Here is a 27,995-nt window from a genome sequence, read left to right as displayed (position 1 = left end):
TTTAAAATCGTGCTGGACATTTTAACAATTATACACGGTGGAATGAAACTCGCTTGGTTAGAAAAATAAAACGTCTGCTTACGATTGCAATGCATCAGACAGAGAGCGAGAAGGAGCTGGGCTCGGACACTGATCCGGTGCTTACTAATCATCTCAACAGAAAAGGTGAGTTTCCTTCATAACATCAGACGCGCCTGTCCTGTACACACACACTGTCCTGAAAATGTCACAAATAACCTCTCGGATAATATATACAGCATTCCCTGTATAGGAGAAAACGCGCTTGTGTGGAACATTGTACAGAAACAGAGAAGAAAATATGTTTGTGTAGTTGTGTAATGTGGTGTTTATTAAGTTTCTAGTTTGGCTCGGGTCAGAGTTCAGGCGCGCGCGGTTACCAGGGTTACTGTAGCCAGCGAACTAATATGGCGGCGGTTAGGAAGCGATGGAAAAGCTGCCAGGGACTCGAAATGATCCCACAGCAGCACGAGAGGTTTTAATAAGCTGCTAATAACCTCATGGGTATAGTACAGTGTAGTACAATGCGTACAAAAATAAAAAAAAACCTTTCTTGGTCTGTCTGGGCACGTATTGAAGAATGCATAGTAAGTTAGAAAAGCGTGAAATTAACGTTTAATGCAAATAATAATAATAATAAGGTATTTAGCAATTTATTTAGCAACCTGGGCTAGGATAGCTCTGTAGCCCGTTCTGAATTATTCTCTCGCTAACACTAGATAGCTAACGTGTAGAGGTGGCTAGTAATTCTCGACAAAGGCGTCCTTCATAGCATCGTATTCATCACACAACATACGCGTGAAATAAAAATGGCGCAAGTTGTGGCATGTTTGAAATGAGTAACGCAATTTTATTTCTCTGCACCGTAGATTACAAAATAATAAAGAAAATCGGAGAAGGCACGTTTTCTGAAGTGACGAGGGTGCAAAACCTGAAGGACGGGAAACACTATGCGTGTAAAACAATGAAGCAGAGCATTAACAGGTACGCGGAGGTTTTAGTTCCTTCCTTGCTTTATATCATATTAAAACAAAACAAAACAAGAGACACGCACTTCCCAGTCCCTCTTCCAGCTCTGGGGTCGCCATGGTGATGACCTAGGCAGAGTGAGGTCACTGCGGCACGCGCTTACCCGTTTAACCCTTCATGTACAGGCAGACTAGTGACAAAATAAAAGGGGGAAAATCAACAGAACGAGTCTGAGTGCGAGATCAGCATCAGTGCGCCTTGCCTTGGCATGGATAACAGCACTGGAGGGATGAATATCATCCTTCCAAAAGCTCTTCCCTCCTCAGGTGCTGTTTTGTTGATGGTGGTCTAGAGCACTGTTTAAATCTCTCACCTGGGATCTGGTGATTGCGAAAGCCATAGTATATGATTTTACATTATTTTCATAGCCTTCAAATCATACAGCTAAGCCTGCATGCCCTGTTGATGTAGGTACACTGTTATCCTGGACGAGAGCACTTCTGTCAGAATAGAAATGTTTCACCATAAGATAAAGCTGATCAGAATAACCGACAGCCATCCTTTTCTCTAAGGGGACAAATGGGATCAAATCATGCAAGCAAAATGATTTCCCCTTCCCCAGCATAAGACCACCAGTTTTTCCTTCAATTTGTCACCTGTCTGTTCTTTTAAGGAAGCATAAAAGTGCAATTGCTGTATGCACTCTTAGACCAGGGGCGGCACGGTGGCGTAGTGGTTAGCGCTGTCGCCTCACAGCAAGAAGGTCCTGGGTTCGAGCCCCGTGGCCGGCGAGGGCCTTTCTGTGCGGAGTTTGCATGTTCTCCCCGTGTCCGCGTGGGTTTCCTCCGGGTGCTCCGGTTTCCCCCACAGTCCAAAGACATGCAGGTTAGGTTAACTGGCGACTCTAAATTGACCGTAGGTGTGAATGTGAGTGTGAATGTTTGTCTGTGTCTATGTGTCAGCCCTGTGATGACCTGGCGACTTGTCCAGGGTGTACCCCGCCTCTTGCCCGTAGTCAGCTGGGATAGGCTCCAGCTTGCCTGCGACCCTGTAGAACAGGATAAAGCGGCTACAGATAATGAGATGAGATGAGACTCTTAGACTATAAAGTACCTTATTGTACCTTTAGGGGAACAGTGGCTTGTCACTGGGGCAGTACCCTCTAAGATACTTATTTGGACCCTGCTTGGCCCTGAAAAGGTACAATTAGTTACCTTGAGATCCAGTAATGAGCTCTGTGTAGATTGTACCTTGGGTTGTACGGTGGTGTAGTGGTTAGCACAGCAAGAAGGTCCTGGGTTCGAGCCCAGCGGCCGGTGAGGGCCTTTCTTTGTGGAGTTTGCATGTTCTCCCTGTGTCTGCATGGGTTTCCTCCGGGTGCTCTGGTTTCCCCCAAAGACATGCAGATGGCTCTAAATTGACCGTAGGTGTGAGTGTGAATGGTTGTGTGTCTCTGTGTCAGCCCTGTGATAACCTGGTGACTTGTCCAGGGTGTACCATAGTCAGCTGGGATAGGCTCCAGTTTGCCTGTGATGCTGTAGAACAGGATAAGCAGCTACAGATAATGGACAGAAATGGACTCCTACTGTATCCCTATTTCTGACAGTGTGGGATACATCAGTCTGACACCCCCCCCCCCCCCCCCCCCCCCCCAATTCAATGCAAACAAGCGTTTGTTTTAAGTCAGTCAGCATCACACAGTGTCACAAACCAGCAGGACAAAATCAGTCCCAAAATGATTATTCAACTGTTGAATAAGGGTAGCATGGTGGCACTGTGGTTATCCGTTGTCTCACAGCAAGCAGGTTCTGGGTTCAAACCTGGCGGTTGACCAGGACCTTTCTGTGTGGAGTTTGCATGTTCTCCTTGTGCCTGTGTAGGTTTCCTCCAGGTGCTCTGGTCTCCTCGCACAGTCCAAAGACATGTGGATTAGGTCAACTAGCTACTCTATATTGCCTATAGGTGTGAATGTGAGTGTTACTCTCTGTGTTAGTCCCGCAGGAAATTGGCAGCTTGTCCAGGGTACACCCTGCCTCTTGCTCGATGTCAGCTTGGATTACCTCCAACTCACCCTTGACCTGCATTAGATATGCAATATAGAAGATAAATGAATGAACTGATAGTACTGTATTCAGTTTCATCTGGTAACTGATGAGTCTTAAAGGCCCACTTTAAGTTGGCATTGACCAGTTTGCTTGTGCTGCATTCAACTAGAGGTCATAATTCATAATTCCTGACCTCCAACCAGGAAAACCCAAAGAAAATCCCCCTGTCATCTTGGAATTCCCACTTGGGAACTCAGGATGGTCTCCTCAATTCTGAATTCCTCCGAGTTCAACAAATAACGTTTTGAATAATTGATGTCTAAATGGTGTCTTCACATTTGTAATTAAGCATTTGGCTCAAATAACCTCTTCATGCAGCCTGGAACAGGCACACAACCTCCGTGAGGTCCAAGCAATGAAGAGACTGAGTTTACATCCTAATATACTGCAGCTTCATGAAGTAATATTGTAAGTACACAAAAATTGTGAAAGAAAATGAAGTCATCTCTGGATTCTTGTATTGTAATTTACTATAAAAGACTGATCTCAGTCCAATTCTGTTCTTTTCAGTGATCAAGACACAAGGACCTTGTCTTTGATATGTGAACTTATGGAGATGAATATCTATGAGTTGATTAGAGGTATGTCAAATAATATTAATTTTAACAAGAAGAAGTACATAATCAGGAGCTGGTTTGTGTAATTTAAGCTTTCCACCATTACCTAGGTCTGACCAGTTCATTGGGTTTGAGGCCAAAGCTGTTTCTCCAATGTAATTTTACTTTCATACATACTCTATAACAGTGTAACTCAAAAGTAGGGTCATAAGCTTCACTACAGTGGTGCTTGAAAGTTTGTGAACCCTTTAGAATTTTCTATATTTCTGCATAAATATGACCTAAAACATCATCAGATTTTCACACAAGTCCTAAAAGTAGATAAAGAGAACCCAGTTAAACAAATGAGACAAAAATATTATACTTGGTCATTTATTTATTGAGGAAAATGATCCAATATTACATATCTGTGAGTGGCAAAAGTATGTGAACCTCTAGGATTAGCAGTTAATTTGAAGCTGAAATTAGAGTCAGGTGTTTTCAATCAATGGGATGACAATCAGGTGTGAGTGGGCACCCTGTTTTATTTAAAGAACAGGGATCTATCAAAGTCTGATCTTCACAACACATGGTTGTGGAAGTGTATCATGGCACGAACAAAGGAGATTTCTGAGGAGCTCAGAAAAAGCGTTGTTGATGCTCATCAGGCTGGACAAGGTTACAAAACCATCTCTAAAGAGTTTGGACTCCACCAATCCACAGTCAGACAGATTGTGTACAAATGGAGGAAATTCAAGACCATTGTTACCCTCCCCAGGAGTGGTCGACCAACAAAGATCACTCCAAGAGTAAGGCGTGTAATAGTTGGCGAGGTCACAAAGGACCTCAGGGTAACTTCTAAGCAACTGAAGGCCTCTCTCACATTGGCTAATGTTAATGTTCATGAGTCCACCATCAGGAGAACACTGAACAACAGTGGTGTGCATGGCAGGGTTGCAAGGAGAAAGCCACTGCTCTCCAAAAAGAACACTGCTGCTCATCTGCAGTTTGCTAAAGATCACGTGGACAAGCCAGAAGGCTATTGGAAAAATGTTTTGTGGACGGATGAGACCAAAATAGAACTTTTTGGTTTAAATGAGAAGCGTTATGTTTGGAGAAAGGAAAACCCTGCATTCCAGCATAAGAACCTTATCCCATCTGTGAAACATGGTGGTGATGGTAGTATCATGGTTTGGGCCTGTTTTGCTGCATCTGGGCCAGGACGGCTTGCCATCATTGATGGAACAATGAATTCTGAATTATACCAGCCAATTCTAAAGGAAAATGTCAGGACATCTGTCCATGAACTGAATCTCAAGAGAAGGTGGGTCATGCAGCAAGACAACGACCCTAAGCACACAAGTCGTTCTACCAAAGAATGGTTAAAGAAGAATAAAGTTAATGTTTTGGAATGGCCAAGTCAAAGTCCTGACCTTAATCCAATCGAAATGTTGTGGAAGGACCTGAAGCGAGCAGTTCATGTGAAGAAACCCACCAACATCCCAGAGTTGAAGCTGTTCTGTACGGAGGAATGGGCTAAAATTCCTCCAAGCCGGTGTGCAGGACTGATCAACAGTTACCGGAAACGTTTAGTTGCAGTTATTGCTGCACAAGGGGGTCACACCAGATACTGAAAGCAACGGTTCACATACTTTTGCCACTCACAGTTATGTAATATTGGATCATTTTCCTCAATAAATAAATGACCAAGTATAATATTTTTGTCTCATTTGTTTAACTGGGTTCTCTTTATCTACGTTTAGGACTTGATGATGTTTTAGGTCATATTTATGCAGAAATATAGAAAATTCTAAAGGGTTCACAAACTTTCAAGCACCACTGTATATGGACACCTGCTCATGACACCCATATGTGCTTGTTGAACATCCAGTCCCTCCAATAACTTCATAAATTATGTTTAAAATGTATATCCAGAATTCATATATTTTTGTAAAGCTGATTTGTGATCATTTCTGTTGTGAAAAGTGATATACAAATAAAAACTGAATTGAATTTCAAAGGCAGGGCACTAATCTAGAGTTCGCCCCTACTTTGCTGCGAAAGTTACTGTGGGGACAGGGCCGGCCCAAGCCTTTATGGGGCCCGAAATAGAATTTGATTTGGGGCCCCTCACCAGTTTGGCGCTGCCAATGCTACTGACTATTGTCAATGCTTGATTATTCACTCACCTACTGTAAATCTAACACGCCTATTATCAGTTGTATTATTTATAGCCGTGTTGCTTACGTCATACCAAGATTGGCCTAGCATGTTTTTACCTTTCTGTGGTTTTAATCATAAAAGGTAGCAAACTCACAACAGTGTTCTGTTATTAATTTGCACTTTAATATTCAGTGTGATACAGTACTAATTGGCATACTGAACGTGGTGTACTGAAAAGTAACAAAATAAACCAGCAGACAATGTATTTACTGTAAACAAAAGTAAAGTTAACCACTAAGCTTAAAAAATGTAATTGCAGAAGTGCAGAATAACAATTAGCTACAATTAAAATCAAATAAATACACAGTACTTTCCTCAGTAAAGTTTCTTTCTTCTAAAAAAAATGCAAATGGAAAAGAAAAACCAGACAATATTAAATAAACTAATTAAATAAATAATGACTTAAATAAATCAGCTAGGCAGCCTGTTAACATGATATTGCGTTTCTGTATGATTACCACTAACATATAAAAAATAAAATATACATTCAAGCGCTCTAGTAGGACATTTCAAGTGCTCTTGGGGGCCCTCTGGTGGCCACAGGGGCCCCAAGCATGAACATTTTCCACTGCATGGTACCAACTCAAGTCTACTCGCCTTTTTTGGTTTTCCATCAGGCCAAAGTCGGGGACAGTACCTGGTACCCGGCACTTTTTTTTGTGTGTGTGTGTATCACCTGCATCAAAGTTTCAAGCAAGCTGAGGTGATACCAAAAGGTGCCGTCAAACACTGCGGACTACTGACTGGTCAGAGAGAACCGCATCACTGCGTTATCATTGTGTGAGACAGGACGCCCTGAACAAACCCTCAATTTTTAAATAGCATTATATTTATTTATTATACTTTACTGATTATAAGTGTTTTCACTGCTCATGCGCATGTTTGTGTGTGTGCATGTGAAATGGTGTTATGTCAAGCCGAAGTTGTCACAATTCTTCATGCTCCTAATGTGTTTTAAAATGTGTAAAGAAAGAAAAAAAAAAAAAGCTGTGTCTAAACTGTCAGGCTGTAATGGTACCAGCATAAAAAGTGCCATCAATTTCCAAGCAGCTGTATATGCCAAGATGGTGTAATGGTGAAAGCACAGGGCTTTCAATTGGAAAACATGGGTTTGTGTCCCTGCTCAGCATGCTTTGCTTGGGAAAACTTTTGCTGCAGGTCACTTATTTAAAATTCGCCACCTCGTACTGATATTTTACCTAATTCTCTGTCGGTAAAACCGACGAGTGTACGTGCACTCTACGTCTGATCTCTGGAGTCAGTAAGCATATTAAAGTAAGCCTCAGACCCGAAGTCTTCTGCCTTCATATTTGAGACCCTGACTTTTATTAAGAGAGACGGAATCCTGCTTCAGGCCGAGGAATGCCATGCCATAATGCTTGATTTATTACAAAACCTCAGTCGACCTATAACATTACCCATAGCTCTCCCCACCAACAGAGGATTAGGCAAAATATCAGTCCATGGTGACTAATTTTAATGAGTTACCTGCAGCAAACCCACGTTCTCCAACTGAAAGCCCTGTGCCTTCATCATTACAATATTTTAGAATATACACCTCAGCTTTTTTTTTTTTTTTGCCACTTTTCCTGCTATTACCAGTACGTCCTGACAGTTTACATGCAGCTTTTTTATGTTGTTTTTTGTTTGTTTGTTTGTTTTTGTTGAACAAAACACCTTAGAAACGTGATGAATTGTGGCATATTTGGCTTGACATAACACACAAACATATGAACACGTAGTTTTATTAATAACAATAAAAAAGATGTTCCTGTGTGTGGCGTTGAAGATAATGTTACAGCAGTTTCATGTGGCGTCGCTATGACGGCCAGCTGTAGTGGAAAACAAACTACTGATACCAAAAGTGAGTCGAGTCAAGTCTGTATCATGCAGTGGAAAAGGGCCATAAGACAATCATGTGCCTCCAACTTGGTGGCAAAAGTTTAAGGAAGGCCCACATATGGGGGTCATGGTCAGGGATCCACATACTTTAGGCCATATAGTGTACTGTATATATGGATGAATGACGTCTCAGCTTTTTTTATGTTATTTGTTTTGGTTTTTTTAGTTATAGTCCTAACACATAGAATAGAATAGAATGCCTTTATTGTCACTATACACATGTACAATGAGATTAAAAGCAACTCCAATCACAGTGCAAACAGCATAAAAATATGCAATATAAACACACAACAAAGAATATAGTGGGAACTAGAAAGAACTCGACGCCAATGGCGTCGATGAGGATGCCTCCGCCCGGTAGACTACACACCTTATTAAGTTGTGATTTGGGGATGGACATTTGATCTCACAGTAATCTTGACCTGTGACCCTTTAACCTCAAAATCTAATCGGTTCATGTTTGTCCCAAAGCGCACAAATGGTGAAAGTTTGGTGAAATTCCTTTCATTTGCCTTGGAGATATTGTGTTCACAAGGTTTTCGGACAGACATTTGACCTCACAGTGACCTTGACCTTAGACCTTTTGATCTCAAAATCTAATCATTTCATCTTTGTCCCAAAGTGCACAAATGGTGAAAGTTTGGTGAAATTCCTTTCATTAGTCTTTGAGATATGGTGTTCACAAAGTTTGGGGATGGACATTTGACCTCACAGTAATCTTGACCTGTGACCCTTTAACCTCAAAATCTAATCAGCTCATGTTTGTCCCCAAATGCACAAATGGTGAAAGTTTGGTGAAATTCCTTTCATTTGCTTTGGAGATATTGTGTTCACAAGGTTTTCGGACAGACATTTGACCTCACAGTGACCTTGACCTTAAACCTTTTGATCTCAAAATCTAATCAGTTCATGTTTATCCCAAAGCGCACAAATGGTGAAAGTTTGGTGAAATTCCTTTCATTAGCCTTGGACATATTGTGTTCACAAGGTTTTCGGACAGACATTTGACCTCACAGTGACCTTGACCTTAGACCTTTTGATCTCAAAATCTAATCATTTCATCTTTGTCCCAAAGTGCACAAATGGTGAAAGTTTGGTGAAATTCCTTTCATTAGTCTTTGAGATATGGTGTTCACAAAGTTTGGGGATGGACATTTGACCTCACAGTAATCTTGACCTGTGACCCTTTAACCTCAAAATCTAATCAGCTCATGTTTGTCCCCAAATGCACAAATGGTGAAAGTTTGGTGAAATTCCTTTCATTTGCCTTGGAGATATTGTGTTCACAAGGTTTTCGGACAGACATTTGACCTCACAGTGACCTTGACCTTAAACCTTTTGATCTCAAAATCTAATCAGTTCATGTTTGTCCCAAAGCGCACAAATGGTGAAAGTTTGGTGAAATTCCTTTCATTAGCCTTTGAGATATCACATTCACAAGGTTTCGGGACGGATGCACGGACAGATGGACAACCCGAAAACATAATGCCTCCTGCACCTTACGGTGGCGGAGGCATAAAAAAAAGGGGGGGGGGGGTTATGTACAGTGTTGTGTTCCACATAATGGAGTGGGGTATTGCACATTATAAGTATTTCACAGAGAGAGTCCAGGTATTGTACATTATAAGTCTTAAATGTATTGCACAGAGAGAATCCGGGTATTGCACATTTTAAGTATTGCACCGAGAAAGTCCGGGTATTGCACATTACACATTGTGATTTTGTGATTGTGTTTTAATTTTATGCAACTGTAGGAAGACAGTATCCTTTATCTGAAAGCAAAGTCAAAAACTACATGTATCAGCTTTGTAAAGCTCTGGATCATATGCACAGGTAGGTTCTGTCATTTCATTTACTTATCAAATAATGGTTAATTTGCATTAATTTGCTTTCTTCTTCACCCAGTCAGATTAATACACTTTAAATGTACTTTTAAAAACACAAGGGCTGACGTTTTATATTTTGATCTTTTTTTAAGCAACGGTATTTTCCACAGAGATGTGAAACCAGAGAATATTTTAATTAAAGTAAGTAGAACCCCAGGAGTAAAAAAAAAAAAGTTTAGTTACACATTAATCCAATTCTTTTTGAATACTCAAACGAATTTCCATTTGTAAACTTCCTCATGGCTGATTTCCTGGATAGCATGACATCCTAAAACTGGCAGACTTTGGCTCCTGTAGGAGTGTGTATTGCAAGCCTCCTCACACAGAATACATCTCGACACGGTGGTACAGAGCTCCAGAGTGCCTGCTTACAGATGGCTACTACTCACTCAAAATGGACATATGGAGCGCAGGCTGCGTGTTCTTTGAAATTCTCAGGTCGCTTTGCTGTGTTATTTATACATTCAATACATCAAGTATTCGAAAGACGTTGCCATTCTTTTTTGGCTTCTAATATTTTGCTTTATTTCATTTGTCTTTTAGCTTGAGTCCTCTGTTTCCAGGGACTAATGAGATGGATCAGGTGTCCAAGATTCATGATGTGTTGGGCACACCAGACAGCAAGGTTCTCCAAAAGTTCAGACAGTGAGTTTGCACTGCCTCTCTAACAGTCTCCCCTGTGCAGCACGATTTACTAACTTGTCAAGTAATATCTAGATGTGTAGCAGTGTTCGGTGTTTTTGTTCTCCTGAAAAGTTAACATGAAAGTGACAGTACTAAAGTATTCAAGCTGTCAGTACATTCTGTCACAATAAAATAAGATGCACTGCCTGCATTTCTACCTAATTTAGGATTTCTATGGACTCACTTAATGTGCATTTTTGTAGTTGGAGACCTTAAATAAAGATTTTATAAGCTTTTAATTTCATGGTTGGACATGTGCATCAAAATTTCTAAGCTTTAAAAAAATGTTCTTACTGTCTTGATAAAAAGTATATTCATAGTAAGTAGAACTATGGCTGTGACAGACAGTTATTCAGGTTTGAATGTTAGTAGTAGCCTTTTTTACACAGATATTCCGTAATATTGCCAGAAATAAGGCACCTCAATATTCCCGCTTCAGTGATTTTATACTAACCCAAATAAATCGGGCAGGAAGCCGCAACAGTGTGTGTTTTTACATTGCAAGCTGGCGTTCCACAACCAGAGGCATGATGCGTCACAATGGAGCATTGTTGTCCAGGGTGACGTATCCACGCATCGGAAATGTGAATATCCTGATGGTGCTGGTTTCAAAATAGCCAAGCTGGCTTTTCGGGGGAAAAAAGTCTTTCACAGAAAATTGCACTCGCAAGCTGAGACAAGAGGGAGAGAGACTCAGAGTGAAAGGTAACGAGGAAGAGAAGAGTGGAGAGACTCATGCAAGCAACATATTTGTGTGATCAGAATTATGTTGGAGGAGAAAGTGAAGAGAAGTAGGAAGCGACTTGAGGCAGAAAGGCGCACGGACCTTAGACGCAGGAGATGGAGACGTTTGAATTTGTGCTGGTCTCAGAAAGAAGAATGTCAAAGTCAAAAAGATAAAACCCCTGTTCCACCATGCCAGTTGTCCCTTTTACATAGATGTCGATTTCGGCTCTGTTTCTACCAATTGCTCCAGTTCAGAGGTGGAACAACACAGACCCCACATTCGGACATTTAATAGAGAACGTGAGGCAGAATAAAGGCATAAGATTCCTTCCTTGAAGAGGCTGTGTAAAAGGGGATAGTGTGAGCATAGAAGAACACCTACTGCCACAGTCTGGCACATAGATAGGTTTGCTGTGTATAATGTTAAATACATTGTATTTCTGCTAAGACACTGCTATTATTTTTTAAAAAATACAGTTCCCTTCATAAATTAGTTTTGATTTTTTTTTTGGTACATATCTCCTTATACTTAAGGTCTCGAGTGATGCCTTTCGATTTCTTGCCCCGGAAAGGCTGTGGGCTTTCTCAGCTAATTCCTCGTTGCTCAGCTCCTAGCCTCTCATTGCTCTATCAGATGCTGACTTATGATCCAGATGAACGCATAAGTCCACGTGTAGCACTGCAGCACACCTGTTTCAGAGAGCAACGGTAAGAAGCACCTGGCACACTGACCGACTGACACACCACTAGACATAAAATGGTAGGAAAACATAACAGCAAGAAAGCCATTATTAAACTCTTTAAACCCAAAAAACATGTTAGATTTTATATATCAGTAGAACATGGAATGCCATTTTAAATATTTTGCTTCTGAACACAAGTTACAGTGGTGCTTGAAAGTTTGTGAACCCTTTATAATGTTCTATATTTCTGCATAAATATGACCTAAAACATCATCAGATTTTCACACAAGTCCTAAAAGTAGATAAAGAGAACCCAGTTAAACAAATGAGACAAAAATAGTATACTTGGTCATTTATTTATTGAGGAAGATGATCCAATATTACATATTTGTTAGTGGCAAAAGTATGTGAACCTCTAGGATTAGCAGTTAATTTGAAGGTGAAATTCAAGTCAGGTGTTTTCAATCAATGGGATGACAATCAGGTGTGAGTGGGCACCCTGTTTTATTTAAAGAACAGGGATCTATCAAAGTCTGATCTTCACAACGAATGTTTGTAGAAGTGTATCATGGCACGAACAAAGGAGATTTCTGAGGACCTCAGAAAAAGTGTTGTTGATGCTCATCAGGCTGGACAAGGTTACAAAACCATCTCTAAAGAGTTTGGACTCCACCAATCCACAGTCAGACAGGTTGTGTACAAATGGAGGAAATTCCAGACCATTGTCACCCTCCCCAGGAGTGGTCGACCAACAAAGATCACTCCAAGAGCAAGGCGTGTAATAGACCTCTTGCAGTCACGTGACCGGAATGTAAACAGCCGACATCTTGTCGGTCAACAACACAGCTGAATACTGCTGCACTCGTGTACAAAATGGATCCATTTCAACCGACGGACTACACGGCTCATTTTTCTAATGAACAGATAACTAGATACATGTCTAAAATAAACGACCTACAGATTAGTGACCCTTATCGATTACCGGACGTAGTTTTCACGACCGTGTCAGTGGATATTGAACTGCCAGAGGTGGAATACCCAGATGTGTATAATTACCTCATTAACTTTCCCTCGCTGTTCAGTGGTGAAGCACTGCGTGCTTATAAATCTCTGGACAGTTATCTTTACAGAAATTCAGGATTTGTCAGCCCCCCTCAGATGTGGCATCTTGTAAACAAGAAAATAACAATCCTCATTGGACGGGTAAGTCACTTAAGTATTGAGTACTAGTACTGATACTAGATATATCAGTAGTATCTAGTATAGCACTGACCAGCCGATTATAGAATAAGGTAATTCCAGCTGTAATTCCAAATCGTCCGTCTTGTTTACCATGGATCTGGCGTTGGAGAGGTAGAGGCTTGGCAGTGGAGGTTTGAGTGGCTGTTTTCTGAGCTTAGTCAACAGGCTGGCTCTGCAGCCTCGCTTTTGCTTCCTCTCCTGACGCCGCCTTCTTCGCTTGCCAGACCCAATAACAATTCACGGAGACCCCGCTGGTCTTGCTATCTCGTCCGGAATGTTGTGCATGCGATGGAAATCGCTACAAACCGTCATTTTCTGCTGGAAACCAATGTCCAGTAAGTCCATACGGTTGTAGTGGATATTGAAGTCCGGTACAGACGAACAACACGCAAAAATACACACAAAAAACATAAAAAAACGTGCACAGGTAGGGAGAGCTTGTAGCCGCAGCAATCCATTTTGCACGCCTGTCAGGGTCCCGTGGCAGCCTACTGTCAAGTGTATGTGAGCATCATGGGTTTCCCACACTTGAAAGGGAAGGACTTGGACACAGGATTCCACTCATCTTATGTTTTATTGATTTTCAGTGGAGTTGACGTTGTAGTAGAATTGTATATAGTAGGGTTTTCCAGAAGAAAAGGTAGAAGTAGAAGTGGAACCAGAAGTAGAAGGCGGAAATATGGCATTTGACCGACAAGATGGCGTCTGTTTACAATCTGGATCGGCTGTGACGTCACATGCAAGTGGTCCATAGTCACAAAGGACCCCAGGGTAACTTCTAAGCAACTGAAGGCCTCTCTCACATTGGCTAATGCTAATGTTCATGAGTCCACCATCAGGAGAACACTGAACAACAATGGTGTGCATGGCAGGGTTGAAAGGAGAAAGCCACTGCTCTCCAAAAAGAACATTGCTGCTCGTCTGCAGTTTGCTAAAGATCATGTGGACAAGCCAGAAGGCTATTGGAAAAATGTTTTGTCGACGGATGAGACCAAAATAGAACTTTTTGGTTTAAATGAGAAGCGTTATGTTTGGAGAAAGGAAAACACTGCATTCCAGCATAAGAACCTTATCCCATCTGTGAAACATGGTGGTGATGGTAGTATCATGGTTTGGGCCTGTTTTGCTGCATCTGGGCCAGGACGGCTTGCCATCATTGATGGAACAATGAATTCTGAATTATACCGGCCAATTCTAAAGGAAAATGTCAGGACATCTGTCCATGAACTGAATCTCAAGAGAAGGTGGGTCATGCAGCAAGACAACAACCGTAAGCACACAAGTCATTCTACCAAAGAATGGTTAAAGAAGAATAAAGTTAATGTTTCGGGATGGCCAAGTCAAAGTCCTGACCTTAATCCAATCAAAATGTTGTGGAAGGACCTGAAGTGAGCAGTTCATGTGAGGAAACCCACCAACATCCCAGAGTTGAAGCTGTTCTGTACAGAGGAATGGGCTAAAATTCCTCCAAGCCGGTGTGCAGGACTGATCAACAGTTACCGGAAACGTTTAGTTGCAGTTATTGCTGCACGGGGGGGGTCACACCAGATACTGAAAGCAAAGGTTCACATACTTTTGCCACTCACAGATATGTAATATTGGATCATTTTCCTCAATAAATAAATGACCAAGTATAATATTTTTGTCTCATTTGTTTAACTGGGTTCTCTTTATCTACTTTTAAGACTTGTGTGAAAATCTGATGATGTTTTAGGTCATACTTATGCAGAAATATAGAAAATTCTAAAGGGTTCACAAACTTTCAAGCACCACTGTATTTAATAATTCTAAGACTGGTAATGTGTATATGAGAACATTACTGTCAATACAAGATGCATTAATTCCCCCATAAATAAATAAATAAATAAAAACCCCTGACCTGCCACATCAGTCAATATCCAGTACATTTATCAATATAGAATATAGAACAATTTGGTTTGTGTGTTCTCTTATCTTTCCCATGTTGATGGATGTCTAAGGGAATTTGGCCTCTGTCTTACCTCATATTTGTTCCCCAGTTAATCAGGAAGCCTTGGATCACAGCTTGAAAGTTCCTACACACTCCAATTAACTCAAAAATGTACAATTTAAATAGGAAACATGCTTCTGTTACATTGTTTTCACTATAATTTCCAGGGGTGCCAATAATTGTTGAAAATAATTTTTCTTGAACTTTATTGATACTTCAGGGTCTCAGTTTCAGAGTCACTGATTTCAACTGAGCCATGGGGCACGAATATTAACAGATTTATGAAGTGTTCTTGTGGATGTCTGAAGCTAACAGGGCATATAATAATCCTTCATGCAGTGGAGCCATTATAGCGGGGCATGATCAGAACAGAGAGTAAAGGGTTGCACCAGTAGGTAGTATCGGAGGGTGAAGACCTCTCACTCCCTTACCAAGAGCTTCTGGTTGATGTACAATACCAGGCGCTCCTTCGCCTCTACCACTTGGGGAAAAAATGGCCCCCAGCCCTTTGCCCAAAGTGTCAGTCTGAAGAACAAAAGGGAGTCAAGAGGGCAGTCAGGAGAATGCAACAGCGGGCCCCCCACACAAAACCGCTTTTACCTGGCAAAAAGCCCGCTGGCATAGTTCCATCCACTGGACTGGATCTGGCATGCCTTTCTTAATGAGTCCACTCAACAAGCTGGTGATGTTAAAAAAAATTAGGTACAAACCTATGAAAATAGCCAGCAAGCCCCAAAAACTCACTCGAACCTTTTTTGGTATTGGGTCTCGGCCAGGCTGCAATCTCTGCTGTATTGTCAATTTGGGGATGCACCTGCCCAGATACCATAGGTCCACCCGTTCAATCGCATACTACTTAGGATTCCTATGAGTACCACCTATCTCAAGGATCTCAGGACAGCTGTATGCCAATGCCAGTCATCACTATAAATGATTATATCATCTAAATGTGCAGCATATATGCTGTGAAGGTGGAGTATTCTGTCCATGAGACGTTGAAACATTGTGGGACTTTAAACAAACCAAATGGAAAGCTGACAAATTGGTGTAACGCAAACACAGTGGAAAAAGTTGTTTTTTTTTTTCCCTCAGGATATTGGAGTAAAGGGAATCTACCAATATTCCTTGATCAATTCCATCGATCCATCCATCCATTATCTGTAGCTGCTTATCCTGTTCTACAGGGTCGCAGGCAAGCTGGAGCCTATCCCAGCTGACTATGGGCAAGAGGCGGGGTACACCCTGGACAAGTTGCCAGGTCATCACAGGGCCTCGATGAATTAATTAATTAGAATTAATGTATGGCAGTAGGTAGTGCTGTAGTCAAGATCACCTAAACTGAGACCAAGTCATGACCAGGACCAAAATGTACTGAGACCAATAAAAGACCAAGACTTTGAGGGGTTGAGATCAATTCAAGACCAAGACCAACGCAGGGCAAGACCGAGTCAAAACCAGGACCAGACCAGCATGTGTGAAAAGGGGAAGACGGGTGACAGCCATTAACAGGAAGAAAAATTTAAAACTAGACAGGGACACTCTAACGAGTGCAAACCCCGCCTTTTCCCTATTAAAATACATTGGGCGAAAATTTCGAAGTTCTGCCATGACCTTGACCTTTGACCTTTGACCTCCAAAATTTAATGGTTTCCTTCCTGGGTGATTGGCAACACATGTACAAAATTTGGTCCAAATCGATCCATTGGTTCTTGAGATATCTTGCAGACACACAGACAGACAGATACACACACACACACAGACTGACGCAGGTGAAAATAATAACCCCTCCGACTACTGTCGGCGGGGTTAATAATTAGCAATGAGTCACGTTATTGGCCATATTTGAGGCAGGAAAATTTACATCCAAGCACATTAACAATGTCCATAAATAAATCCGACAATGCCAGGCAATTTAGTGAAATCCCCACAGTTGTACCAAATACCAAGGCCATGGGGCTGCTCCAATCGCTGTGGGACTCCTCAATTACTCCTGTGTGAAGCATTGGTTTGGGGCAAACTCAAAACACTTTTTTGTGCTCATGGATGTGGGAAAGGGGGTTGTGTTCAAGTGCACCTGGAGGAGTCTCTGTGTGGTGCTCTATGAGGCCCATACCACTGGGTAGAGGTGAAAATTCCCCTTGCAACTTCGCAACCTGTGCTCTCTGGGACAGCGAGAGGTGGTCTCCAAAGGGGACAGGTGTGTATTGGGCTTACCTCCAGGACGAGCTCATCTCTTTTGGGAACTGCTATCCCAAGAGCCAGAGGAACCACATCTCTTCATAGTTTCGGGAGATTGAGGTGGTACGTTTGCAGTGCATCGACTCCGTCTTGCCACGTGACATCAAAAGGACCTTGCCACTTTGTGAGTAATTTGGACCTCAACATAGGTCGTAAAACAGGCATAATATCTCACAGCCTGAATTCCTGTAACCACGTATCCTGTCATACAGGCTTGACCGTCACACTTGGGCCTTATGCAAATTCTGTGTTAGATGACTGAAGGTGTGGACGGTGTGGAGCCCTCAGTGGCTCACAGAATCTACTGAGAGGAAAATGCACACATAAGTAGGCTGCCAGTAATTAACACAGTAGGTGGGGCAGGTGTTACCTGCTGGTTTAACCCACCTCCTTTCTCCATCCATAGCCACTGCTCACCCACTGCCCCTGCTGCCACTAAATTTTTTTGCACTGGTGTATCTATACAATGTGTAAATATGTTTTACAGTCAGATTCGACCATATGTAACATGAACAAGACACGTGTGTGATTTTGTCCATACAGGCTGACAGAAAGGAGAGCTCTAGGGCTTCACAGGACTATTGGGGTTATGGAGGACAGCAGCAGCATGACTCCAAGATCAGTAGAGCAATTCTGGCGCAATACTCGACACGGGAGACGGCAGGTACATTGGCTTATCTGTTTTTTCACTTATCCATTTTACAATTATTGTAAACCTCATCCAGAACTTAAAACTTGAAACCTAAACTTGGCTGTAGTCAGTGTTTCTTTTTATCTGAAACTAGTACCTACCTAGTAGTAGATTTCTGGATCACATTTTGCATTAAAGGAACAGTCCACCGTACTTCCATAATGAAATATGTTCTTCTCTGAATTGAGACGAGCTGATCCGTACCTCTCCGAGCTTTGCGTGACCTCCCAGTCAGTCAGACGCGCTGTCACTCCTGTTAGCAATGTAGCTAGGCTCAGCATGGCCAATGGTATTTTTTGGGGCTGTAGTTAGATGCGACCAAACTCTTCCACGTTTTTCCTGTTTACATAGGTTTATATGACCAGTGACATGAAACAAAGTTCAGTTACACAAATTGAAACGTGGCGATTTTCTATGCTATGGAAAGTCCGCACTATAATGACAGGCGTACTAACACCTTCTGCGCGCTTCGGCAGCGCATTGATACCGTCACTCCTGAGTGAAGGTATCAATGCGCTGTCGAAGCGCGCAGAAGGTGTTAGTACGCCTGTCATTATAGTGCGGACTTTCCATAGCATAGAAAATCGCCACGTTTCAATTTGTGTAACTGAACTTTGTTTCATGTCACTGGTCATATAAACCTATGTAAACAGGAAAAACGTGGAAGAGTTTGGTCGCATCTAACTACAGCCCCAAAAAATACCATTGGCCATGCTGAGCCTAGCTACATTGCTAACAGGAGTGACAGCGCGTCTGACTGACTGGGAGGTCACGCAAAGCTCGGAGAGGTACGGATCAGCTCGTCTCAATTCAGAGAAGAACATATTTCATTATGGAAGTACGGTGGACTGTTCCTTTAAAGGGATAGTTCGGGATTTTTGACATGACATGGCATCCCCATCAATAGTGTCGTGCAAACACACTGACTTACCCCTGACAGCATCCTGTGAGTCCAGTTCTCGTCCAGTTTTGGTCCAGGCGAAAGTAGTCCGGCAAGTTTGTTGGGGTCACGAAAGTAAAACGTTTTTCGTCTCAAAACAGTATGTGTTCAAAAGAGTGATATATTTGCATCACAAAACCGTTGCCAAATAAAAAGTCAGACCTTGAAATCGCTTGGTACTATTTTCTCTCCCTTGGTATCACTGCGTGCTGTCATGTTGACATCTGCGCAGGAATCAACACCTTTCCGATTGTTTGGCAGTGATTAGGAGTTCAGATCAGCGGCGCTAACAAGCTAATTTGAGAGCAAGAACAGCGACAAATTTATCACCTTCTATAACCTATACAATAATATATTTGTGAAAATGGTGCGCACTTGCGACTATCCAGGCTGTAGCAACAAAGATGTGGCTGAATCTCCACACACGTTTCACCGTCGTAGTCAGACATGTTGTCGCTAACTTTGCTAGCAGTAAACAATGTAGTGATGTGTCGGTCGCGAACGATCCGGTTCAAAGAGCCGGCTCTTTGAAGTGAACGACGGGAGCCGGCTCTTCGGTGGGAGCCGAGTTGGGGAGCCGAATTAGTTTTTTGTCCTTAGGTGCCTCAGAGAGAGAGAGAGAGAGAGAGAGAGAGACTTTCACAAAAAAAGTTGCTGTCCGATTGCGTCTTTGTGTTGTCTATTACCATTCAAAGGAGCCCCTGTACAGCGAAACACAGACCCACTAAGTTGGTGGGAGACCAAGGCTGCACTCTATCCACGGCTTACACACGTGATGGCACGGAGGATGTGTATAGTGGCAACATCTGTCCCCTCAGAGAGGATCTTTTCAAAAGCAGGACAGATTATAACTGAGAGGAGAAATAGAATCAGCCCTTCCAAGCTGAGACACTTGGTTTTCCTCAATGCCAATCTCCACTAAAGACTTATTCTGGGAGTTTGTGCAGCCTTAATGTAAATAGTTTTTTGTTATTGACACTTCTTTGTAATTTTTACTTCTTTGTTAATTGTACTTTATACTTTTTATACTTATTTTATATACTTATTTAATATTTTATTTAATATTTTATTTAATAAAATATTTTGTTGCACATTGTTCTGTGTTTGTTAAAATAATTTCCAACTTTGCTTCATAGTTTCTTAGGCCTGATTTATACTTCATAATTTATTTTGTGGCATTTTGTTCAAGGTCGAGTGTGAAATAAAGCCATAAAGGATAAACAGTTGATGTCTTCTGTGTATTTTATATTGGTAATATAACACAGTTTTGCATTGTTTGTGAGAAAATAATTTATTAATTGGTAAGTAAGTTTTATTTCTATAGCTAGAACATTGTTACACTGCTATACTTTACAAAGCTTTACAATGGCTACAAAAACTAAAAAATAAAATGGAAAACATCCTATTGATAAAATATAAATAATAATGTAATTAATTAACTAGTTAATTGCAGCAATTAAATCAAAAATAAAATCTCAGGAGCCGAAAGAGCCGGCTCCTTATAGTAAGAAGAGCCAAAAGAGCCGGCTCCCGAAAAAGAGCCGAAATTCCCATCACTAAAACAATGAATGAAACAGCCGTGGCTGTCACCTGGCAGCAGCGCGCAGTGATAAGAAGGGAGAGAAAATAGTGCCAAGCGATTTCGATGTCTGACTTTTTATTTGGCAACGGTTTTGTGATGCAAATATATCACTCTTTTGAACACATACTGTTTTGAGACGAAAAACGTTTTACTTTCGTGACCCCAACAAACTTGCCGGACTACTTTCGTCTGGACCAAAACTGGACAAGAACTGGACTCACAGGATGCTGTCAGGGGTAAGTCAGTGTGTTTGCACGACACTATTGATGGGGATGCCATACAGATTCATGTCAAAAATCCCGAACTATCCTTTTAATGTCATTTTTTCCATCAGAAATATTTTTCAGATAAGGACACAAATTTTATTTTGCAACATTGTATAATTTGTAAATAGAGACAGTTTTGGTTGATGGCTTACTGTATATTACAAACAACAATAAAAAGATATGAAGATGCCATGCAAAATGCAATTTCTTTGAGGACATTTAGGAATGTTCTAGTCTGCCATCATTTTTCAGCAGCAGCTGAAGCATGTAGCTGAACCACTCAGCAGACATGTTTTGCCTCGTTATCCTGTGGAGCTCCCAAAGCTGAACGTGATGGTGCCCACTCCTAAAGTGCCCTATCCTGTGTCCAGTCTGCCTGCTTTGGCCATACCACACCAGGGGTTGCTGCCAGCCATCACCTCCAAAAAGTGCCATTCTCGTTCAGTGAAGGTAAATGCTGAGGACACTCATCTCTGTGTGTGTGTGTGTGTGTGTGTATATATACAGTGTCTTGCAAAAGTATTCATTCTCCTTGGTGATTCTCTTGTTTTGTCAAAATTCCAAGCTGGAATTAAAATGGATTTTTGGGGGGTTGGCTCCATTTGATTTACACAACATGCCTACCACTTTAAAGGTGAAAATTGTATTTTATTGTGACAAACAATAGTTAAGATAAAAAAAAAAAACAGAAATCTGGAGCGTGCATAGGTATTCACAACCCAAATTCCATACTTTGTAGAGCCACCCGTTGCTGCAGTTACAGCTGTAAGTCTCTTGGGGTATGTCTCTATTAGCTTAACACATCTAGCCACTGGGATTTTTGCCCGTTCCTCAAGGCAAAACTGCTCCAACTCCTTCAAGTTAGATGGGTTGTGTTGGTGTACAGCAGTCTTCAAGTTATGCCACAGATTCTCAATTGGACTGAGGTCTGGGCTTTGATTAGGCCATTCCAAGATGTTTAAATGTTTCCCTTTAAACCACTCCAGTGTAGCTTTAGCAGTATGTTTAGGGTCATTGTCCTGCTGGAACGTGAACCTTCGTCCCAGTCTCAAACCTCTGGCTGACTCAAACAGGTTTTTCTCCAGAGTTGCCCTGTATTTGGTGCCATCGATCTTTCCTTCAGTCCTGAGATGAAAAACATCCCCACAGCATGATGCTGCCACCACCATGCTTCACTGTAGGAATGATGTTCTCAGGGTGATGTGTTTGGGCCACACATGGCATTTCCAATGATGGCCAAAAAGTTCAATTTTAGCCTCATCTGATCAGAAAATCATCTTCCATGTGTTTGGGGAGTCTGCCACATGCTGTTGGGCAAACTCTATATGTTTTCTTAAGCAATGGCTTTTTTTCTGGCCACTCTTCCATAAAGCCCCACTCTGTGGAGTGTACGGCTTAAAGTGGTCCTATGGACAGATACTCCCATCTCCGCTGTGGATCTTTGCAGCTTCTTCAGTGTTATTTTTGGTGTCTTTTTGCTGCATCTCTGATTAATGCCCTCCTTGCCTGGTCTGTGAGTTTTGGTGAGCGGCCTTCCCTTGTCAGGTTTGTAGTGGCGCCATATTCTTTCAATTTTGCTATAATGGATTTAATGGTGCTCTCTGGGATATTCAAAGTTTGGGATATTTTTTATAACCCAACCCTGATCCATATTTCTCCACAACTTTGTCTCTGACCTGTTTGGAGGCTCCTTGGTTTTCATGTTGCTTGCTTAGTAGTGTTGCAGAGTCAGGGTCCTTCCAGAACAGGTTGATTTATACAGACATCATGTGACAAACACCAAGGGGGACGAATACTTTTACAACACAGTGTGTGTGTGTGAGCAATTGCGCACTCTGATTGGCTACTCTACTAATAGGATATCAGCTCATATACTGTGAGTAGAGAAAAAAAATGGTGTAGCATGTTGCTGAACCAACTGAGGACGAAATAAAAACTCTACTCGAAAACAAAACTCCAAAAAATACAAAACAAGCAACAAAATATGGAATAAAAATATTTGATGGTCAGAATGTATCTTTTTTTTTATTTTTCAAAAATTATCACATTTTTCATAAATTGCTACTGTCATTTCACTGGTTTGTTCACATTCTAAGCAGAAATGATTGTCAGATGTTTTGTATAAAGTTTTTGTTTATCGAATTTGCAAACAATAAAACTTCTATGTTTTTCAAAATCCAGAAAATGTGGATAGAATAAAACTATTATTCCACGAAATCGAGTTGTACATGGCTTATAGCAGAGTCTGCGCTACACACCTCGACAGCTATCATCTCGCGTACGACCCGATTTCTATTTTATTATTTCTACATTATCAAGTCAGTATAAAAACATTTTAGAGTCCAAACGTTCGTTTTCCAGCACAAAATTAAACGTTACAGGGGAAAAAAAAGTTTGTATCTGAGCAGCATATTCCATAAGAGAGCACTTTTCAGATGAAAAAAGAAAACATAATGAAGGCTGCTGGGTTTTGGTACAAAATGAAGAAGCGAGTGTGACAGTCAAAGTGTCCAGAAGAACTGCGGCTGGTTCTGTAAGATGCTCAGTAAAACCTACAGCTCATTTCCTTATAGAACTGCACTCATTGTACCTGAGACTACTGGGGTTTTTTTTTTTAAAGCAAAGGGTCGTCTCACACCAAACATTGACTTCGTTTCATTTATTATGTTTTACTGCTGTTTATATTGTTCGGGTTTTTTTATGTTGAAACATTTCATTTCATTATTTTTAAGCCATTTTTGGTTTCCAGCATTTCTTTACATGTGCCTAAGACTTTTACTGTACACTGTGTGCACAATTATTAGACAAGTTGTATTCCTGAGGATTAATTTTATTCTTGAACAAATACAGTGCTCTCAGTCAATCCAAATTGTTAATAAACCTAAAACCCAAATGTTTAACAAAGGAAAAGGGAGTTTAGGCTTTCTCAGAGGAATATATAAGTGTGCACAATTTAGTGTGCAAATTATTATGCAACTAAATCTCATCTCATCTCATTATCTCTAGCCGCTTTATCCTTCTACAGGGTCACAGGCAAGCTGGAGCCTATCCCAGCTGACTATGGGCGAAAGGCGGGGTACACCCTGGACAAGTCGCCAGGTCATCACAGGGCTGACACATAGACACAGACAACCATTCACACTCACATTCACACCTACGGTCAATTTAGAGTCACCAGTTAACCTAACCTGCATGTCTTTGGACTGTGGGGGAAACCGGAGCACCCGGAGGAAACCCGCGCGGACATGGGGAGAACATGCAAACTCCGCACAGAAAGGCCCTCGCCGGCCCCGGGGCTCGAACCCGGACCTTCTTGCTGTGAGGCGACAGCGCTAACCACTACACCACCGTGCCGCCATGCAACTAAATGAAAAGCTAAAATTTTCCCATCTCACTTGTTTGTTTTAATTTTTAGAGTAAGTGTAACAAATCAACAAATCAGAATGAACAAATAAACACTTTTGGCATTTCAAAAATATTCAGTGACCAATATAGCCAGCCTTCTTTTCAGTAACTGCCATGAGCCTTCCATCCGTGGAGTCTTATTTTTTTGATTTGTTGACGATCAACTTTTTGTGCAGCAGCAACCACGGCCTCCCAAATACTGTTCAGAGTGGTGTATTGTCTTCCCTCACTGTAAATCTCACGTTTAAGAAGGGCCCACAAATTCTCAATAGGGTTTAAGTCAGGTGAGGAAGGGGGCCATGTCATCACTCTGTCATCTTTAAGGCCTTTGCCGGCTCGCCAAGCAGTGGAGTACTTGGATGTATGTGATGGTGCATTGTCCTGCATAAAAATCATGGCCTTCTTGAATGATTCAGACTTCTTCCTGTACCACTGTTTAAAGAATGTATCTTCTAGAAACTGGCAGTAGGTTTGGGAGTTGATTTTTAAGTCCATCTTCAACCTCAAATGGTCCAACTAGCTCATCCTTAATAATAGCAGCCCATACCAGTACCCCTCCTCCACCTTGCTGGTGTTTGAGTCAAAGTGGTGCTGTGTGTCCATTAGTTATCCAGCCACGGGCCCATCAAGAGTCACTCTCATTTCATCCGTCCGTAAAACCTTTGAAAACCTATCTTCAGATATTTCTTGGCCCAATCTTGACATTTCAGTTTGAGAGTCTTGTTTAGTGGTGGTCTGTTTCAGCCTTCCTTACCTTGGCCATGTCTCTGAGCACCGAACACCTTGTTCTTCTGGACACTCCAGGTAGGTTGCAGTTCTGCAATATGGTGGCACTGGAGGATAACGGGTTCCTGGTAGCTTCACGTTTAATCCTTCTCAAGTATTTTGTGGTTAATTTGTGTCTTCTTTTTCTCCACACGTTTTTTGCAACCCTGTTGACTATTTGCAACAAAACGTTTGATTGTTCTCTGTGGTTGGTTGAAGAGAGCAACTGGACTTGCTTGAAGATTCTTGAAAACGTTTCGCCTCTCATCCTAAAGGCATCCTCAGTTCTGTCTGACTAATAGGGAGTATCCAGTATTTATCCTCTCATGGATCATCATAGAATCCGAATCAGAATGCTGATGGCTGCATTGTAGGTAGCTGATAAAAGATGTCATAGACACCCACCTCTGTTCAATGATGGTCGTTCCAGGTTGACAAAAATGAACGATCCTCTCTGGCTAAGGTGGGGTTTACATTAGACCGTATCAGCGGATCATCAGATTAACGTTTTTAAAAACGATTAGCGTGCACACAGCAACGCCAATACACGATTCGCGTGCACACAGCAACGCCAATACACGGATACGCTAATCACATGACTAATTCGGCACGTAAGTTGAAATGTGTCAGTGCGGCTCATCGCTTCCTCCTCAGCGGCTGCACTCCAAATCACTCCACCCTGAACAGCGAGTGCCCTCTGGAGGGTGCGCACTCCGGCCCTGCGCAGCTCACAGAGCGCGCGAGTGTAGTGCACGAGCAGTGATTCGGGACTGAGCCGCTGTGCGCAAGTCACTTACCACTTGCAAGTGGAAGGATGGCAAGCCTAAAGACCATCATAACTACACAATGGGCAGTATTTGCATCAGTATTTGCAGTATTTTCATACTTTTATACTCTTTAATGAAAGGTGATGCAAGGCGGAAGTCCGCGCCGTTTTTCAGCAGTCGCGTCACATGACCAACGCCAGCGAATCAGGAAGGTGGATGTCACAGTGACGTTCTCCAATGACGACGCCAGCTAGAGCTCAGCACAGCGTATCCACGTATTCTCAATGTTTACACAGCACCGGACCAGACACGATCTGGATTGAATACGTGGACCCTGGCGGATTCCCGTTTCCCACCGTTTTAATGTAAACGGACAGTGCATCCGCGAAGAAAACGAGACAGATACGGTCTAATGTAAACTTGGCCTAAGATGTCTGCCAGTTCATTTTTGTCAACCTGGAACGACCATCATTGAACAGAGGTGGGTGTCTATGACATCTTTTATCAGCTACCTACAATGCAGCCATCAGCATTCTGATTCGGATTCTATGATGATCCATGAGAGGATAAATACTGGATACTCCCTATTAGTCAGACAGAACTGAGGATGCCTTTAGGATGAGAGGCGAACCGTTTTCAAGAATCTTCAAGCAAGTCCAGTTGCTCTCTTCAACCAACCACAGATTACTATGTACCTGGATGACTGAGATTCGTCACAGATATGTTTGATTGTTCTCTGGTCACGTTTCAATAGTTTAGCTATTTCAAGAGTACTGCATCCTTCTGATAGGCATTTTACAATTTTTGTCTTTTCAGTGTCTCTTAAATCTCTTTTTTGGCCCATTTTGCCCAAGATAAAGAAGCTGCCTAATAATTATACACACCTTAATATAGGGTGTTCATGACTTTAGGCCACATCCTCCCTCATCACACAAACAAATACCACCTGAGAATGCTTAAATCCAATTAGCATTCAAGTGTATATAGCTTGGGATTGGAAAATATGCATAGAAATAACAGTAGGGTCAGAGTACTCACTTGCCTAATAATTGTGCACACAGTGTATATACAATTTTCTGGAGTACTGGTTAGTAAATGGTTCCTCCTTAAAGTTATGTTGTCTTTATTTCCTGACATTTTTACAGCCCAGGGAAGAACCACACCGCTCAACTTTACAGAGCTACTGCATGCCTCCTCTGGAGAGAAAAGGTGGAGGCTGCTGAAATGTGCGGCTGAGCAACTAAACAGTGTTCAAAACTGCAAGCACGGAAGTAAAGAATTTAATTCTCTGGAGAGACACATTCCATCAAGTGACTCCGATCACATGGCCAAGACTTCAGTTGAAGCATGTATGTATGTATGCATGCATGTATGTATTACTCCAAAGTGCATAAGGACGTACAAGTTGCTCTGAACACAAAATGTAGTCCGGAATCCCCCTGTACACTTGGCTTTGTAAGGCCTGTGCTGTGTCTGAATTTATGCCCCATTCACCATAAAATGCATCATAAATGTAGTGTGTGTACCAAGTACCACAATACATAATGGTTTCTTTCAGCCCAGTATTTGGGCAATTCCATGTAAATGTCAACCTCACCATGCAAAAATAAAGCAACATGTAATACATCAAAACCACTCCCAGAGATATCACCTAGGCCTGTATTTTACAGATGTGAATAAGTTGAACCAATTTGTAACCAACCTAATATGTCACTGTCAGTCTTCCTTTCTTATAATGTAAAACCCGGAAGCTAAAATCAACTTTGATCATGTACAATTCTATATTATTGCCACAAGCCACAGAAATGTATGCTAAAATCCACAAAACAGCAAAACAATAGCCATCCTAAATATTATTTAAGAACTTTGATAGTTTTAGCTGATATTTAGAGAGTTTTTCAAAGGGTTATGGTGGTTAAATTGCTGATTTTCTAAACATATGCCATGTCTACAGTTGTGGTCAGAAGTTTACATACAGTGACATGACTGTCATCTTGGATATGAATGTCATGGCTACGTATATTTGGGCTTTCAGTAATTTCTTTGAACTGTTCTTTTTCTGTGGCAGAATGATTGTACAGCAGACATCTTTTAAAAAAAAACACTCGAATTTGGTGCACAAGTTTTAATTTTCTTTGGGTTTTCTGAAATCAACACAGGGTCAAAAATACACATACAGCACACTTAATATTTGGGTAAAATATCTCTTTGCAAGATTCACCTTGACCAAACATTTTTGTTTACCATGAACAAGCTTCCAGCAGAATTCTGGTTGGATTTTTCACAACTCTTCATGGTAGAATTGGTAGAGTTCAGTTAAATTTGTTTTTTTTTTTCTTGCATGGACTCGACTTATAAGCACGGTCCATATATTTTCAATAGGGTTGAGGTCAGGACT

The 27,995-nt window shown here is 41.6% G+C and overlaps 1 protein-coding gene across 3 annotated transcripts; it reads left to right on the top strand.

Annotated features, from left to right (window-relative positions):
• Nucleotides 1-6: 6 nt before the first annotated feature.
• Nucleotides 7-27,508, top strand: LOC132893833 (MAPK/MAK/MRK overlapping kinase-like). Of its 3 annotated transcripts, none has more exons than XM_060932984.1 (12): nucleotides 7-165; nucleotides 888-1,002; nucleotides 3,411-3,500; nucleotides 3,603-3,673; nucleotides 9,508-9,586; nucleotides 9,732-9,780; nucleotides 9,899-10,077; nucleotides 10,183-10,284; nucleotides 11,584-11,757; nucleotides 17,725-17,845; nucleotides 20,916-21,110; nucleotides 26,743-27,508. In XM_060932984.1, exons 1-12 carry the CDS (start codon nucleotides 90-92, stop codon nucleotides 26,818-26,820), a joined length of 1,329 nt encoding a protein of 442 aa, XP_060788967.1. In that variant the 5' UTR covers nucleotides 7-89; the 3' UTR covers nucleotides 26,821-27,508. The 3 variants fall into 3 exon arrangements, with proteins under 3 accessions (XP_060788967.1, XP_060788966.1, XP_060788968.1); XM_060932983.1 differs by having other exon boundaries at nucleotides 20,913-21,110; XM_060932985.1 differs by lacking the exon at nucleotides 7-165 and adding an exon at nucleotides 448-493 and having other exon boundaries at nucleotides 20,913-21,110.
• Nucleotides 27,509-27,995: the final 487 nt, after the last annotated feature.

The sequence above is a fragment of the Neoarius graeffei genome, chromosome 11 (assembly GCF_027579695.1).
Source record: "Neoarius graeffei isolate fNeoGra1 chromosome 11, fNeoGra1.pri, whole genome shotgun sequence".
Lineage (NCBI taxonomy): Eukaryota > Metazoa > Chordata > Actinopteri > Siluriformes > Ariidae > Neoarius > Neoarius graeffei.
The sequence above is the reverse complement of the archived record's forward strand: the minus strand, read 5'-3'. Positions and strand labels throughout refer to the sequence as shown.

Bases quoted from the DNA above. Each gene is read 5' to 3' on its own strand.
- LOC132893833 (XM_060932983.1), top strand. From the start codon at position 90: ATGCATCAGACAGAGAGCGAGAAGGAGCTGGGCTCGGACACTGATCCG. The intron at 3,674-9,507 runs GTATGTCAAATA...ATGCAACTGTAG, and splicing joins TATCTATGAGTTGATTAGAG to GAAGACAGTATCCTTTATCT. The intron at 9,587-9,731 runs GTAGGTTCTGTC...TCTTTTTTTAAG, and splicing joins GCTCTGGATCATATGCACAG to CAACGGTATTTTCCACAGAG.